Source organism: Myodes glareolus, chromosome 25, assembly GCF_982192425.1.
Source record: "Myodes glareolus chromosome 25, mMyoGla1.1, whole genome shotgun sequence".
Lineage (NCBI taxonomy): Eukaryota > Metazoa > Chordata > Mammalia > Rodentia > Cricetidae > Myodes > Myodes glareolus.
Window position 1 is genome coordinate 37,493,110 of NC_142050.1, and position 11,799 is coordinate 37,504,908.

The 11,799-nt window shown below is 48.6% G+C and overlaps 1 protein-coding gene across 8 annotated transcripts in view; it reads right to left on the reverse strand.

Annotated features, from left to right (window-relative positions):
• Positions 1-11,799, reverse strand: part of Dennd2a (DENN domain containing 2A) — a 91,866-nt gene that overhangs the window by 8,451 nt on the left and 71,616 nt on the right. For all 8 annotated transcript variants that reach the window (XM_085683744.2, XM_085683745.2, XM_087901856.1 and 5 more), the window contains 2 exons: positions 11,339-11,479; positions 9,486-9,634 (listed from right to left, as the gene is read on the reverse strand). In XM_085683744.2, the coding sequence (XP_085539870.2) occupies positions 9,486-9,634; positions 11,339-11,479 (290 nt within the window). The remainder of the gene's footprint in view (positions 1-9,485; positions 9,635-11,338; positions 11,480-11,799) is intronic.

Consider the following 11,799-nt stretch of genomic DNA (forward strand, 5'->3'; position numbering starts at 1 on the left):
AGGGAGACAACAGGTCCCTGAGAGTTTTTCTCTGCACATGCTCTTAAATACACACATAAAATAATAAACAAAAATTGTTAAAAATCCCAAATAACAGCCAGGGGTAGTGGCACACATCTTTAATCTCAGCACTCAGGAGTAAGAATGGGTCTCTGTGGGTTCGAGGCCAGAACTTCATAGTGAGTTCCAAGACAGCCAGGAACACATGGAGATAACCTGTCTCAGAAAACAAAACAGAACAAACAAAAAGACCAAATAACAAATGCTGGAAGAATAGGGACAAAGGGAACCGTTTTCACACCGTTGGTAGAAAGTCAACATGAGGTTCCTCAGAAAGCTAACAATTGCTCCACCGTACGACCACTCCTTGCATTTACCCCAAGGATTCCAAACCAACACTTCACAGAGATCTTTGATGTCTACTGAGCCCTATTCACAAAAGCTAGGTTACAGAACTAACCTCAGTGCCCAAAAGCAGAGGAACAGACAAGGAGAGTGTGGTATGTATACAATGGAGGTCTAAACATCATTTCTTTTTTTAGACTTTAAATTTTATTTATGGAGTCAGTCCCCTGGAACTGGAGTTATGGTCAGCTGTGAGCCACCATGGGGACTGAACCTGGGTCCTCTGTAAGAGCAAATGTGCTCTTAACCACTGAAATTAAGACTCTTCAGCTCTTTAATATTTTTTTCAGTCATATAGAACAAAGCTGTGTCTTTTTCAGGAAAATGGGTGCAACTGGAGGTAGCCATATTAAAGAATTAGAGCCATTAGAACAGCCACAGGGACTGACTTAAGCCCTGGGTAGCTATTATGGAAGTTTTACATATGAGGTCATAGGTTTCAAGGCCAGCACTGCAGAAATGACCAAAATCAAAATAAAGTCTTCTTATATGAAGGACCTGTCTCATGCAGTCCGAGGTATCCTTAAACTCTCTCTACAACCACCCACATGACTCTGACCCTCTGAGTGCTGGGATTATAGGTATGTGTGTACACCCCATGCCCCACTTATGAGGTTCTAGGGATCAGTGAGGTTCAGGGCCTTGTGAATCCCAGGCCAGAACTCCAGCAACCAAACGACATCCACAGCCCTCATTCGTCAAAGCCATCTCAAGGTAATGATTTCTTTTTTAACCTACCGGTGTAGACAGAAACTGTGCTTACAGTTCCCGGCCCCCTAGACCCGAATAATCACACAGAAACTATATTAATTACACCGGTCAATGGCTCAGGCATATTCCTAGCTTGCTTGCTCTTATATCTTAAATTAACCCATTTCTATTAATCTGTGTATTGCCACGAGGTTGTGGCTTACTGGATAAGGTTCTGGCGTCTTTATCCTTGGGCAGCTACATGGTCTCCTTGACTCTGCCTCCTCTCTCTCTCTCTCTCTCTCTCTCTCTCTCTCTCTGTGTGTGTGTGTGTGTGTGTGTGTGTGTGTTGGATTTCCGACCTGACTTTACTCTGCTAAGCCACTGGCCAAGAAAGCTTTATTCATTAATAAAAGCAACACATATACAGAAGGACATCCCACATCACACCAGCACAAAGGACTGAACCTAGGGCCTTACTTTTTTTTTTCTTTTTAAAAAGAAAGGGTTTGGGCTGGAGAGATGGCTCAGAGGTTAAGAGCATTGCCTGCTCTTCCAAAGGTCCTGAGTTCAATTCCCAGAAACCACATGGTGGCTCACAACCATCTGTAATGGGGTCTGGTGCCCTCTTCAGGCCTATAGACATACACACAGACAGAATGCTGTATACGTAATAAATAATATATATATATATATTTTTAAAGAGAAAGGGTTTTACGGGCCTTAGAGCGGCTCATATTTGCTATGTTGCTGTGGATGAATTTGAGCTCCTGATCTGCATGGCTCTACCTCTCAGTGCTGGACTGAGTGAACGCACAGATTAGAGGTATGCACGTCTACTACAGAAGCCACAGCTGAGGACCAAACATTCCCACACCTGGTTATCATCAACACCCAGACAGCTGGACAGGAGGAAGGAGCACAGAGTGCGTGGGCAGACAGCAGGCAGGCATCTGTCGGAGACCCCATCCTTTCTGCTCCTCTGTTCTGGGCACCACGGAAAGGAAAGAGTGGAGCCAGGTGGTGGTGGCGCACGCCTTTAATCCCAGCACTCAGAGGGAGAGGCAGGCGGATCTCTGTGAGTTTGAAGCCAACCTGATCTATCGAGGGAGTTCCAGGACAGGTTCCAAAACTACAGAGAAACCCTATCTCAGAAAAACAAAAAAATGTTGGATTCTCTGAATACAGCGGTAGTGGTCACTCTTTCTCGAGCGTAAGTGGCACAGAAGAAATGAAGGACTCTGGGTACAGCTTGTGTCTTTCCCAATTACTGCAGGGAGCGCTGATGGAATCTCATGTGCACGGGTTGGGCGGAGGGTGGGCGCTGCAAGGAAGAAGGAAAACAGAGACTAAGGGAGACTCTTGGAGTAAGGCCGGGCAGAGCCAGAGCGCCTCACGGAGCCTGGCTGTTGCCGAAGAGGCAGCGTCTGTGAAGATCACAGCTGGCTCCCATTACTCTGGGGGTGAGGCGCCCTCAAGCTCCCACAGCTGTGACTGATTGTGCAGTGGAGGGGCGGGAAGAGAACGCCCCAGCGGGAAGGAAGCTGGGCCAGAGGGCTCAGTGCTGGAGGCAGGTCTCAGGATGGTTAGTATCGGGTGGTTCCTAAGGACTGAAGAATTGTTCTGGAACATCAGGATGTATCTGTGAATACTAACATCTAGAGAAGATGTTTCAGCTACGGGCGCTTGGGTTCCTGGATTAAGACACTAAGGAATCACTCAGATGATGACTCAGGCGGTACCCTATGGCATTCAGGACAGCACTTCTTCCCTGCTGCACAGCACTTCCAAGGACAGGAATGGAGGGCAAAACTCAGGTTGTCCTGACTGTGATGAGACCTCCCAGGGAGTGTGTCCTCGCCAAGCAGGGCTGCCATGTTTCCCTGGAGGCACCTTTAACTCTCAAGTAACACATAACTAAATTTAAAGGGACACACACAGGCTGGTCCTCAAGAGGGCTGGCTGTGGGCAGTGATGGTGCACGCCTTAAATCCCAGCACTTGGGAGGCAGAGACAGGTGGATCTCTGTGAGTTTGGGGCCAGCCTGGTCTACGAGAGCTAGTTCCAGGACAGGCTCCAGCTACAGAGAAACCTTGTCTTGAAAAAAGAAAGAAAGAAAGAAAGAAAGGAAGGAAGGAAGGAAGGAAGGAAGGAAGGAAGAAAGAAAGAAAGAAAGAAAGAAAGGAAGAAAGAAAGGAAGAAATTATTAAGGGCTGGAGAGATGGCTCAGAGCCTAAGAGCACTGCCAGCTCTTCCAGAGGTCCTGAGTTCAATTCCCAGCAACCACAATGTCTGGTGCCCTCTTCTGGCATGGAAGTGTATGTGCAGGAGGAACATTGTATGCATAATATTTTTTTTTTTTTTTAAAGGGCTGGCTGTTTTCTGTGTGACTTTAGGAAGAGTCCTTCGCTATTCCAGGCCTCACACTCTTCCCCATGGAAGGCGTGAGCTAGCCTGGAAGAGCCGCAGTACCCCCTCCAGCTTTAGCAACCATGAACTCTGAATGCGTACAAGAAGGCACATCCCCGGGCTAGAAATGGGAACTTTATCCTGAGGCCGCAAAATGAATCAAGGATGTCACAGGAAGGCTTGTTAGCAGGCCTGGATGGAAGAATGACGGCGAAGTCTCACTTGGAGGAACTATGAGATAACCCGGATAATCTGCAGGGTCTCATCTATTTAAGGAAGTCCCGAAGGGGAAGGCTTGGCAGAGGCGAAAGAGCTGGACCGTGTCCCAGCCAAGGGCACTCAGAGATGGGTTAGAGGACAACAGCATCAGGCATGGTTTTGTTAGCCTCTACATTGTGCTCCAAAGGCTTTCTTCCTGGTGTTCATTTTACAAACCAAGGGAGTTCATATTTAGTCAGAATGCACCCTTCCCTGTTGAGACCCAGGTAGCCTCGAATTACGTATACACTGAATTTCTCATCCTCCTGCTCCCTAGTGTTGGTGCGGACTACTATGCCTGGTTTTATTAGGAGCTGGGGATGGGAACCCAGGCTTTAGAGCATGCTAGGTCAGCACCCTACCAGCTAAGCTACATCTCCAGCTAGTAACATTTGGGAATTGTTTTTCAGTGCTGGGAGTGAAGCTAGACTTTCACAGGCGCTAGGTCAAAGTACTCTACCAGTGTGCGGTTTTCCTCACCGTGACTTTACAATGTACTATCATGCTATTAAAACATTGTCTTTCCAGAGATTTTTTGCTAAATTAGATGTATTTATTTTAGACTCTTGTCAGCCACCCTGAGAACCTGCTGGATCCCCAAAGCGTGGTATTTTGGGCGCTAGAGCACAAAGGTAGTGACACCGCCACTGCCCGCAGACAGACAGGCCTTGGGCAAACACTGTCGGGCGCAGATGGCTCTAGAAGCTATGGACCTCAGTGAAGCTCATGGAAGCAATAAAAATGAACCAGGCAGAACATACGAAAGAGTGGATCCATCCAGCTGCACGTGAGCTTATTTGTGGAGTTACCCACGTGAAAACCCAAGATTTGCCAACGTCCTCCTCGTTAGCTACGAGACGGACCCTCAGCTCATGATTATTCGTACTATAAAAAGATAGACCATTGAATATTATACACTCTGTCACCTGAAACTTTCATACAAACTTGCTTATGTGCAACCCTGGCTACAGCCCATCCTGACCTACAGGTTTGGCTGAAGCTTTTTACAGTTGAAATTAGTAAATAAAAAACAAAATGTTTATCATAAAGGAAATGAAGACGGGCAAAGGGAAGTATTTATCTGGGTTGTCATGGCAACAGAACAAGCCATCATAACAGCGTTCTTTGCTATCCATCTGTCCAGCTTGAGCTCAACAGCGCCTTTAGAAACACTCAGTGTCCACCCTAAACATGAAACAGAGCAAAAATGTTATTTTAAATTTGATAGGTTTTTGGCTCAACTTAAAACCCTTCTGTAACTGAGAGCGTTTGCCACCGACTCCCAGCAAGTTTCTCTCGGGGGCTCAGACGCCACAGCAGAGACAACGAAATGCACCGTGGGTGGGGGAGAGGGCCGAGGGCAGCGAAGGCCCACCAGGGATGCCACAGAGCCACGCCCTGGGTCTGCCACGCGTCCTGTTCTCATGCTCTTTCGTGGCCTCACTGACACTGGGGCACAGGAGGAGAACAGGGCTGCGAGCCCACTGAGTGGCTCAGACAAGGCAGCAGCTGGGATGATAATGACTTTCTTCTCGGAATCTCTCAGCTCAGACACTTGCAGCCAGCCTGTTCCCCAGGCCCCTGTTGGTTAAGGCCTGGACAGAGATCCTTCAGTTCCCCGTGGCTCCTACCCCATAAACCAAACAGAAAAGAATAGATCCTTCCACCAGGCCTAAGAATCAGAGAGCTGGAGGCTTGGATGTTTTTGGCCCATAGAGTTTGGTCATTTCAGATCTGAGAGAAACCTGGAGGACCCCCAGTTACATCTATCCACTGGGACCTCCGTTGGAAGGCCACTGAGAGAGGAAAAAAAGGAAAGGAATCTTATTCTTTTTCAAGACAGGCTTGCACTATGCTGACAAGATTAACATGAAACTCAATACCATTCCACCTCAGCCGCTTCATACTGGGATGACAGGCAGCATGCACTACCAGCTGGCCTACCTGACAGAGACTTTCTGCGTGTCTGTGGATACACAGGGCCCAGGGTCTGTCTTGTCACCCGTCCCGCCTGTGCACTGCAGCTTCTAGCTACCTCGGTATTTTCACCGTTGTTAGGCAGCCCTTCTACGCCTGGCTTCCTTCAGCAAGGTGAGCTAACAGTGCCTTTCAGGGCTGTGACCCAGCACCTATGTGATGTGGCAGTGGGCAGGCGAAGGCTGCCTACAGATGTGCTCAGCATTCTTTGTCATTCGTTCATGCATTCATTCATTCATTCATTCATTCATTCATGTATTTTGAGACAGGGTTTCACTGTGTAACAGCTCTAGCTGTCCTGGAACTCCCTCTGTAGGCCAGGCTGGCCTGGAACTCGCTGAGATGCACCTGCCTCTCAAGTGCTGGGATCAAAGGTATGCGCCACCACCACCTGGCTGCCACATCCCTATCAGCTTCCACACGGGTCCATCCCTCCCCATCACACTGGGAGTTTTCCCCAGAGCAGGAAAGACCCTGAACACTCCGCCCTTACTCTTGGGTCTCATGGGGGTTGACTGAGCCCTGGAGACTCTGACTTTCTGGGCTCCAGTGTCTTGTTTTCCCTGTAGGCAGACACTTCTGTTAAACATGGCTCCCTCTTGCCCAGTAAATTAATTATCCATATTACACTAGTGCCATACAGATTTAAATGGGTGATATAGTGACTCACAGCTCCCGAGCTAGGAAGAAAAGAGACCCTAACGGGGGTAATGAACACAGTGGCTGGGTGCAGAGAAACCTTGTCTCAAAAAGCAAAACACAAACAAAGAAAGATGTGATGTAGCTCAGCTGAGTTACTTGTTTAGCTTGCGAGAAGCCCTGGGTTCCATTCCACATAAATACATCGGGGCTTGGTGGCATATGCTTGTGATTCCAGCAGCTGGGAAGTGGGGGCAGAGGGATCAGAAGCTCAAGGTTATCCTTAGATATATGGAGTATTTGAAGCCAGCCTAGGATACACGAGGCAGTATCTCAAAAATAAATAAATAATAAAAATGCAACTAAGGCAGTTTATACACACAGGCATATATGGAGTCTATTACTTGAAAGCCAGGCTCTGGCCCCAAAGAGGGTATAAAAATTAGCCATGTTCCTGCTGCCTCCTCTTCCCCCTACAAATATCCCCCCCTCTGTGGCCTCTGACATCTGCTGTAAAAAGCCACCAAGAACTATTTAGTGGCCCTTTTCTGCCATATGCTGTTCACAGTGACTATGTCTCCAAGAAGAGGATGTCAGCCCCATGGAAAGTGGGGTGAAGAGAAAAACTCCAGCAGTCCACCCTGAGAACTAGCTGAGGTCCCAGAGCCCACTCAGGAGCACGGGGATCCATTCAAGGGGGCTGGCCAGTGTCCGACCTGTCCCCTCAGAAATCTGTCTGGGGAGAGACAGGAGGGTTGCATTCCTTCCTGGACACTTTGGATTTCTAACACTTGGACTCCATGATGTCTAGGCAGACACCTTCCCATCTCGTCTACCTTTCCTTTCGCTGTACTCTGACCAGGAAATTTACACTTGATCTCGGCCTGCTCAGCTCCGGCCACACTCACGATCTTAGGCATTTTCTCCAGCCTGGTCTTCCTTGGTCTAATAGCTTCATGTTAGAAGGAAGTTCCCTAGGGGCTGTGTCCACAACTCCACTCCCGGAGGGTTCTGGGTTTATTTGGTTGGTCTCAGCTTCTTGCCAAGACCTTTCTGAAATCCACCTTTTCTCTTCTCCCCCAAATCCAAGCCTTAAGAATCTAAGGGAAAGGGCTTAGGGAGTGGGAGTGGGCCTTGCAGAACATGGAGACAGTTACCATAGAGTCCATGAAACCTGATCCTGGTCACTCAAGGGTTATTACTCATTCCTAGCTTCCTGGGCCCCAACATTGAGAACTCTCTGTCTGAATTCCCCGGTGCCCAGGAGCTTGGAGAACTGCCAGCTCTCAGCACCAGCTGCAGGCTGAAGACAGGGCCTGCTTCCTGAACTGACAGAAGTGCCCAGGGAACACAATAATGGTGACATTTAAAAGTGAATGAGAGCTCAGATGTGAGATGGGGGCAGTCAGGGAATAGCCAACGGGCAACAGTCCCAAGAGGAGCTCCATAAAGGTGACCAGATGGTTACAGTGGAGGACAGGGCAGGATGCTGCACTCCCCCCACTCGTGAATTCCACGTTGAAACATGTCTTTTTCATTCTTTTACCCACTTTCTTCTTCCCCCCCGTTTTGTTCTCCACAGCTCAGAGTTGCATTTCCTCTTCAAACCACAGACACTGATGTTTTTCTTGTTGGTTCCCGGCATGTCTTCTTCCCAGAGAAGCTTCTCTTCTCTCCTCAGGGGCCTCTGCTACCTCAGCCAGTTGGTGGCCCCAATCGTGGCCCTTTCTGGAGTGGCAGCCACCACATATGCTCCCATTCTCTTGGTTTGAAGAAAGTCAATGCTTTGGCAGCATGCTTTTGACATACATGGATTGTGTGTGTGAGCATGTGTGCACACATTCACCAAACTCAGAGAACGACCTGCAGGAGTAGGCTCTCTCCTGGACTATATGGGTCCTGGGGATTGAACTCATGCTGTCTAGCTTGGTGGCACGCTCCTTTATATGCTGAGCTCAACTCAGTGGTTTTGTTTTGTTTTTTAAAAAAGGTCTTACTGTGTGGTCCATACTGCTGCCCCTAACTCATGGAGATCCACCTGCTTCTGTCTCCAAAGTGCTGGGATTAAAGGCCTGAAATGATAAATTTTTCCTTTGCTAAAAGTTATTTTCCCCCCACCAATACAGGGTTTCTCTGTGGTTTTGGAGTCTGTCCTGGAACTCACTCAGTAGACCAGACTGGCTTCAAACACACAGATATCCACCTGTTTCTGATTCCTGAGGGCTGGGATTAAAGGTGTGCATCCCACCACCTGGCCTCAAACCAAATTCTTATTTACTTCTGAATCTTCTTTGATTGGTGACATGGTCTTTTTGATTCAGAGAATGTGTCAGTGGACTACGAATGGGGCAGCATGTGTGTATGTGTTTGTGTATGTTATCTGTATGTGTGAGTGTGTGTGCTATCTATATGGCTTGGTTGAATAACAAACAGGGAAGGGCTGCCTTGGGTAAGGTGTGTGTGTGTGTGTGTGGTTACTTGTATGGTTTGGTTTAATAACAATAATAACAAACAGGGAAGAAATGCCTTGGGTAAGTCTGTGCTCTTTCGCCTAGTCTTGTAGTCTTTCTCTGAGCTGTCCCTTGTCCTCTCTGCCTACTCATCTCTTCCTGACCAACCCTGTTCTCCACTCCAGGCAGCGAGCTGCCTCATGGCTCCTCAAGACATGTTGTGCCTCTCCTGACTCCTCGCCTTCGCATGGACAGCTCCTACTGCCTGCAATGTACTCTTGGTCTAGGAACTAGATCAGAATCTGTGCCACCCTTTGCCATATGAACTCACTGCCTCTAACAAGCCCTCCCCACATGGTGCCATGCACGTAGACTTCTTACTTCTTGGTCCCCCACTGGAACGAGACTTGAGAGGGCAGGTCACACAGCTTTCACCTTGTTTTCCCACACGTACAAGTGCCTAGTTCCCAGTGCACCACACGGAAAGCAGGCAAACACCAGAGAGGCGTCCGCAGCATGCGATCCTACCTCCCTTTACACCATGAGCGTGAAGGCCTCCAGGCCATCTCTGTTCCCCAGGAACCCAATCTCTACATCTCGAGAGTCTCAGACCAGGCATCATTTACACACATTTTTAGAAGCAGGAGAGGTTGGTACCTGAGTTTGTCTGCAATGAAGATGACCCTCCTTTCCAGGAGTAGGGAGGCAAAAACACTGACCAAGTGCCGGACGCTGAGGGAGGAGAACAGAGACTCAAAATCCACGTGCTCCAGCCGGGAGTCCAGGGGGCGGCACAGCTCAATCACCTGCCAGGAAACAGTAGCAGCTATGAAAGGAGAGTTGGTTATACAGCAGGCCTCCCTGGAGACAAGGGAAACGGACGTGGTCGCTGGCCACAGGAGGAGGCTCCCCCTGGAAGAGCACATTTGTATGCCCCTTGGGTGGTCCTGGGGGAATCCTGTCTTCTGAAGGCCTGTTACTGCTGGAAGAAAATCCCAAACCTACGCATGTAGCCCAGGCTGGCTTCAAATTTTCTATGTAGCTTAGGCTGGCCCTGAACTATTTATTTACTACTATATATGTATGTATGTAATGTCTGTGCATGATGTGTGGATCAGGGCAATTGCATACGTGCCAAGGCACGCACACGGGTGGAGGTCAGAGGACGGTTTTCAAGAGTCAGTTCTCCCCTCCCACCACGGGTTCCAGAGATCAAGTGCTTTTAAGGAAAAAAATTCTTTTTATGTGTATGGGTGCTTGCGTCTGCATGAATGTGCACCGTGTACCCACAAGGAAGTACCCACAGAGGCCATTAGGTCCTCTGGAACTAGAGGGTGGTTATGAGTCACCATGTGGGTGCTGGGAATTGATCCTGGGTCCTCTGGAAGAACAACCAGCATTCTCTCTCTCTTTTTTTTTTTTTTTTTTTTTTTTTGGGTTTCTTGAGACAGAGTTTCTGAGTTTCTCCATGTAATAGTCCTGACTACCCTAGAACCCACTCTGTAGACCATGTTGGCATCAAACTCAGAGATCCGCCTGCCTCTGCCTCCTGAGTGCTGGGATTAGAGGCGTGCGCTGCTATCACTGGGCTCAATCAGCACTCTTAATCACTGGGCCACCATTCCAGCTCTATGGCCTTGAACTCTCGATTTTCCTGCCTCTACCTTCTGAGGCTGGGATTACAGGTGTGCACCACTGTGCACAAATGCCAACCACTTCTGTGTGTTTTCCTGTGTGTAGCCTGCTGCGTTTATTGTCTTGATCCTCACTTGCTCACATGACCCTGGATTTATTGCACATCATTTCTCTGTGAAGAGCTGACTTTCGCACAGTGACGTCAGTGGACACTAGGCTCTCCTTCTGCTACAGCACCCACTGAATATTCTCCACATGCTGGGGCTCCCTCATTTCTAACCTCCAGCTACAACCCCACAGAAAAGCTACCACACCTGTATGGGTGTGGTTCAGCTCAGTGCTGAAAAACTTGGTTGATCTGGTATATTCCTGATGCACCCTCATCTCTTCTGTGTCTAGAAGAGACTGGTTTACAGCAGAGAGCCAAGGACCAGTGTTCTGATGTTTACAGGGCTATATGATGTGAGGAAAAAAAAAAGATAAGAACCACGTTCCTCATCAGGTCTCAGGGTCTGACCAAGTAAATGACAGGCTTTGAAGCCTAGGGTAAATATTAAGGAGCACCCAAGATGGCCTTCAACAAAAGGAACAGTTCAAGTAATAAACTTAGAAAGCAATGCAGACTCAAACGTGAAGAGAACCAGAGAACTAATGACTGACTATGGGCTTTGAGAAGAAGCCATGGAAACAGTGCAAGTCTCGAAAAAAACGCATGCTGTACAGCATGGCTCTTCTGGGTTGTTCCTGAAGCCAAGCCTGGTCTGGACAGACGGGACTGAGGGTGGGGTTTACGAGGAGTGCTCGAGGAAACCACAAGGACTTGGCTGGCTGGGCCACCTGTTCTCCGGATAGAGGAATGGAGTCTGACAGCTCACCTCAGTTCCCGAGCCTGGCAGGAAGTTCTTGACAATGATGGTTTTGCCCAGGGCTGGGAAAGGGGCTTCCATGACGCTCCTCATGAGGGGCTGCACCAGAGCAGGCGAAATGCCTCTTCTCTTTTCCACCTCATCCAAGATCTATGAGAGCCAGAGAAGCAGTCAGGAGGGTGCAGTGGGCCTGCCGCTGTGACTCGAGAATTCGGGGGAAGGAGGGGTGGGAACTCATGAGGAGCTGTTGACTTCTGACTCCATACAAACTGGTCCCAATACTTCTCTCCTCTTTGTCCCTTTACCACGTGACTTTGCAGTTCCTACTACTCATTAATAGGGGAAACCACAGTTTCCTCTTGCTCCTTTGACTTGTGACTTACTGGGCTAATACATGTACATTTTTTACTCCTTGGGGATCAAGCCAAGGGCTTTGTGTGTAATAGGAACTGAGCTACAACCTTGACCCA